A 6,000-nucleotide genomic window follows, 5' to 3' on the forward strand; every position below is an offset into this window, starting at 1 on the left:
GTCCCTAGATATCGGTATTAATATGTAAATTATCTCTAAAATTTTAAAACTAAGGGCCCACATTAAGCCAAATGGGATCTGAAGTGGGCCGGACCAGTGAAATAATAACATAATAATATAAAAATAATGTGAATACCAAACTTTCCTCTATGTTTTAGAGTAAAAAAAGTAAAATTATGTGATGAAAATGTTTACATCTTCCAACTATCCTTTAAAACAATGTGAATAACATGAACAAACTGAAATTTCTTAAGAAAACTAAGTGCAGTTTTTATGTCAGTACTAATAAAATATAGACTCACATCTTTTCACAAAAGTCAGCTCTCCCCAGCATAAAAACTACCACAACTACAACCTGTTGATCCCCAGTAATAGACGTTAGTAATAGAATAATAACCTATAAATACTGACTCCAATTTTTTTTATTGGTTTAATGTGAAAAACAGTATTACGTTATGCCTATAAATAATGACAATTCCAATTTTTTCTCTGTTTTAGTGCAAAAAATAACATTACATTATGAAAATATTTACATTTACAAACTATCCCTTACAATAAAATGTGAATAACTTGAATATGAACCTGAAATGTCTACAGAAAATTAAGTGCAATTTTAACAATATTCTGCCTGTTAATAAATATTTTTGCATCTGTCAATCAGATCCATAATGCACATGTATAAATGATAAGTTGAGGCATTATATTGTTAAAACTGCACTTATTTTTCTTAAGAAATTTAATTTTTTTCAGGGTATTCACTTCTTTTGTTTGGACAGTTTGTAAATGTAAATATTTTCATAATTTAATGTTATTTTTTTGCACTCAAACAAACAGAAAAATGTAGTGTTTTCATTATTTAAAGGTTATTATGTTATTTTTTTACTGGTCTGATCCACTTCAGATCACATTGAGCTGAAAGTGGCCCCTGAACTAAAATGACTTTGACACCCCTGAACTAGTTAAAATGAACATCGTGAGAGGTTGTGGTTCTCTGAGGTAGAAACCGTCACAGTGCTGAAGCGAGACTAAAGACCAAGTTGAAAAGCAGAGACAGGTATAACTAAACACAAACAGACAGACGGACGGCAACACTGATCAGACAGGTAGAACTGAAAGGAGTCTGACAGGCACAGATTATACAGCTCCATAAAACATAAGAGGAAGCTGACCCACCATGTCTATCTGGGCATTATATCACACATAATACCCTGCTAAAGTGTCCATAAAGTTGAATTAATGCAGTTTTCATACACATTCCTGTTTTTATTCCCATTTAGACACATCAGTAATGACCTCTGACCTGGTGCAATGATCACATACTAGTCCTAGTTACTCTTTATCTATCAACAATAAATCACACTGTCATAATTACTTCATGAGAAGAGGTAAAACTATTTTATTCCGACTTTATTTGTAACACTGTATTGGTCTAAATGTGGGATAAATGTAGTCTGCCTCAAGTGGACATTTATGGAACTGCAGGTGTTTGCACTTCAACATCAATGAAATCAGTAAAATGTGAGATTTAATATTACCCTAAGCTTGTGTTACTTAGTATTTTGTACTAATTCTCTAACTCTACTAGAGTTTTGACTGATGACACATCGTGAATTTTAACACATTTTAATCCTTTAGTCTCACATTCTTGTGCCTGTGGTTTAATCACTTACTGTCCGAATTTATTCACAACTGTATAAAAAAATTAATTATTTGTGTTGTTGCTGTCAAGGAGATGCTAAATTAAGTGGAGATTGTTCATTTTAACTAGTGCTGTCAAATGATTAAAAATTTTAATCAGATTAATCACAGGTTTGCTTTGGATTAATTTTGATTAATCACGATCAAATATTCATTTTTAATCTATATTAATTGTGTTTCATTTTGCATGAGCAAATGAACTCAAGGACGAAGGGCATATATATGCACTTAACATGTTTATTAAATACCTTCAACAGTTTCAACAAAACAACTTGAAACAACTGTTCTGTCTTGTTTTTTTTTGTCCTCATATTTCCATCCAGAGGGCCAACATGCTGTTTAGCTGTAGATGGGTTAATTGTGCAAAATTTTTTAATCAAATTAATCATGATGATGGATCAATCCACGTTAATGCGTTAACTTTGACAGCCCAACTTTTAACGCTATAATGCCAAACGTATCATATTTGATACATGAATCCTGAAGCCCTCTACATGATCAGTGTGATATTTTTTGTCTTGAAAAACCTGATGTATACTGTTAGATACATGCAATTAACGGATAATCCACCAGGGGGGAGGAATTCGTTCCCCAGAGGCCTTTCCAGTGACACTACAAGATTAAATTAATGAGGAAGGAGGCAGAACTTTGCCAATTTTGAAAAGGAATTACCAATTTGTTAGACGTGCTTATGTTATATTGTGTTTTTGTTTGTTCAAAAATAAACATATTTTAGCATTGAGACCTGATGTATCACATATGATACAAAACTGGAACTCATACATGGACATTGATACTTGAAAAAACTTTTTTTGGGTTGTTCAGAAGGACCAATAAAGGCTCCAGTTTCAAACAACTGGAATGTTCTCTCAATAATTTAATAGTTCAGGCTTTACAGGGTTAAATAACAGGAACAAGTAATCTGTAACAGATTACAGTTTGTAAATCACTTATGTAACACTGGTCATCACACATGGGTGGTGATGGGTCTGTGTTTACCTTCTCCAGGTCTTGTGTGTTTGCTGACAGTAGCGTCTGACCGCTGGTGACCCAGGGACGAGCGAGGATGCCGTACTGTCCCAGTCCGATGTCCTCCAGCCAATCACACACCTGCTCTGTGTTCCACTTGGAAAAAGGCACCTTCAGGTCTCTGCCAATGAACACATGAACAGTGAAGCGCCTAAAAGCACCCGCAGGACTTATAGTATGTATGTTATTCACTCTGGGTTTATGTACCGAGTGTTCCCTGATCGGGCCAGACGTGGTCCTGCTGTAGCTCTGAAGCCCCCCCTCTTAAACTCCCCCAGGTCTGAGTCATGAACTTGGACCGGGCTTCCTGACTGACTACGACGGATCCTATCGGACAGCGGAGATCCCCATGGGTTTGTGTACTCGTCAAAAATGTGCAGCGAACTGTGTGTACTGTACGTTCACTACTTACTTCCCCCACAGCTTCTTAATGCCTCTGTGACTTTTCCGGTTCTCTGGCGATACGGGGGACTGTTGTCCAGAGTCCACCCCCGAGGACAGAGGGGACTGGTCTGACAGGATGCACTCCTCAAGCTTCTCTGGACGCCCTGAAATAAGATCAATAACAGATGATAATTATTATTTCCTCCCTCATTATCAAAGATTCACAATAACAATTAAGTCTACATGTTCACATTTATCATTTTTACAGAAATATTTACATTTATGATGCTTGATGCAAGGCCATTCTATGGTTTTTCTTAAAATATGACATGTCTGTGTACCTGAAAACTCTATAATGTTGAGGCATTTTGTGCTAGGAAAAATATTCTACAACAGTGGTGTCAAACTCATTAAGCCAAATGTGATCTCAAGTGGGTTGGATCAGTAAAATAATAACAGTGAAAAAGTAAAATGACATTATGAAAATGTTCATATCTACAAACTAATTTTTGAAAAATGTGAACAACATGAACAACCACGAACAACCTGAAATATCTTGCAAAAAATAAGTGCAATTTTAATAATATTATGCCTCAGTTTATCATTTACACATGTACCTTACAATTTACAGACCACAGTGGATCTACAAATACACAAAACATTTAGTAACAGGCAGAATGTTGTTAAAATATACACAGGGTGTCCCATAAGTCTCCATACATAGGAGAAATAAACGTTTCTTGACATAAACCATTTTTATTAATATAATATGCTCTATATGACTGCCATTTTGTCGGGAACACATTTCAATGCGTGTTCTCCACTGCTGAAGAACTATAAAGAAGAAATATAAAGAAATACATGTTAGAACCATGGAATGTATTATGTCTCCTAAGTATGGAGACTTATGGGACACCCTGTAGAATAAACACAACGTTGTTCTCTCAAGACATTTCAGGTTATTCACTTTTTGTGAAAGGATAGTCACCCCACCCCCGAAGGAGAGGAAAGGGGTATTGTTTTTGGTTCAGTTTGTTTGTTTCTTTGTTTATTAACATTTTAGCAGCAAAACTATTGGTTGAATTCTTCCCAAATTTGGTTTATAGATTGCCAGTGACCCAGAATAGATGTGGTTACATTTTGCAAAAATTACGTCAAAGTTAAAATTTTCTATGATTTTTCCAAAACTTCCTATTAACTTATAATGGGTGAAATACGTGTGAGGGGTGGGGTTTGTTGTGCCTGGCATGATTTGTTTGAAAATGTATTAAATATTTTGATTAATTTAACTTTTTTTACACTGAAACAAACAGGAAAATTTTGGCTTAGTCATCATTTATAGGTCATTACGATTGTATTTTACTGGTCTGATCCACTTGAGGTCATATTGGTCTGTACGTGACCCCTGAACGAAAATGAGTTTGACACCTTTGATTGTTAATATATTCAGTGTAATTTTTGCATTTCACAAACTCATCCGACGGGCTGGATTGGACCCCTTGGGGGGCTGGTTTTGGCCCACGGGCTGTATGTTTGACACCCCTGTTCTACAACATTTTATTTCAGATAAAGGACCCTCAGTTGCGGGGTGGAATAGGATATGAATGGAATATATACCCCTGGACTTTCTGACCTGTCTTATGCACTACATGACCAACACCTTTGAAAGAATATGGAAACCATTCCTTGACTAAATTAATGTGAACATATCTGCTATGACAAGATCATTTGTATAAAAATAGTCCTTTTTTTTTTTTTTTTTCCACTTAGATCCCATTGTATTATAGTCTATTGCTCATTACATGATGTATATTGTACCTCTCATATATGTATGGAACTGACCCTCCACCCTTATTTTTTGGACCACTCCCAGCTTGTTTTTGTTCTATTCTGTTTTATGTGTGTATTAAATAAAACAATAAACACATTAAGAAAAAAATATGACAAATTCAATGCTTATCTCTCAGTATATTCCAGTAGAACAGCAGCTGTAAATTAATTAGAAACAGTAATTTCACATAGCCTTTAATGCTCTGGTCTATCCACTCAGCATTAGCACTGTGATGCAATACCCACCAACATCATAGAGGTCATGTTTTCCAGGAGATCCTGAGGCACATTGTGTTAGTGAAGCGAGAAGAAAAGCAGAAGCAAGCATTAGTCACGCCATCTTTATCTTCAAATAAGGCTAGTACATATTCAAGTGTGTTCAGAGTGTAATGCTGTAACATGCAAATCTACAAGATGAAGACGCCAACACTGAGCCACGACTCAGAACACATTAAAAGTCTGCCTGTTGATGTTTGGGTGTGTAGGTTTCAACAAGTAAAGTTACATTTAAGGAGTTGGTGACAATTCTACATATAATTAAAGACTTATTTTATGTTCTGCTACACCATCAGTGGTGCCCCCAGTGTGAATACAGGACAATATTAGTACACAGAAGGCATTTGCTTGTGGCTTTTTATGCCTGCTTTATGTTTTTGGTCTGTTTTTACTTTTCCATGTGCAGCAGGTTTTAGCCAAGAATGAGCTCTAATAGATTACTGAAACCTGACAAGACTGAATATAAGAACTTTTAACCGCTAAATTCCAGATTATTAGATTTTAGAATTCCACAGTAAACTCTGTTTAATCTCACAAGTTCAAGGTCAGTTTGTCTTACGGCGGAATTTATAGTATTTATAGTCCTGAAAGGTGTTATTTTTATTGGTTGTGTGCACAAGTGTAAGATAATTTATTCAGAAAAGCCAATAACTTGTTCATAAGAGATTATAATTTATTTACACTAGATTAGATTCAGATTCAGAATTCAGGAAATTGTATGGTTATAGTTCCTTCATGCAAGCATAAGAAAAACTAGCAGGGAGGAAATTATATACCATAATT

General features: G+C 35.3%; 1 protein-coding gene across 2 annotated transcripts in view; it reads right to left on the reverse strand.

Moving 5' to 3' along the window:
• Nucleotides 1-6,000, reverse strand: part of ppfibp2b (PPFIA binding protein 2b) — a 191,500-nt gene that overhangs the window by 25,313 nt on the left and 160,187 nt on the right. For both annotated transcript variants that reach the window (XM_030136471.1, XM_030136472.1), the window contains exons 21-24: nt 5,188-5,220; nt 3,140-3,275; nt 2,935-3,054; nt 2,698-2,848 (exon numbers count right to left, since the gene is read on the reverse strand). In XM_030136471.1, the coding sequence (XP_029992331.1) occupies nt 2,698-2,848; nt 2,935-3,054; nt 3,140-3,275; nt 5,188-5,220 (440 nt within the window). The remainder of the gene's footprint in view (nt 1-2,697; nt 2,849-2,934; nt 3,055-3,139; nt 3,276-5,187; nt 5,221-6,000) is intronic.

Source organism: Sphaeramia orbicularis, chromosome 6, assembly GCF_902148855.1.
Source record: "Sphaeramia orbicularis chromosome 6, fSphaOr1.1, whole genome shotgun sequence".
NCBI classification, from domain to species: Eukaryota; Metazoa; Chordata; class Actinopteri; order Kurtiformes; family Apogonidae; genus Sphaeramia; species Sphaeramia orbicularis.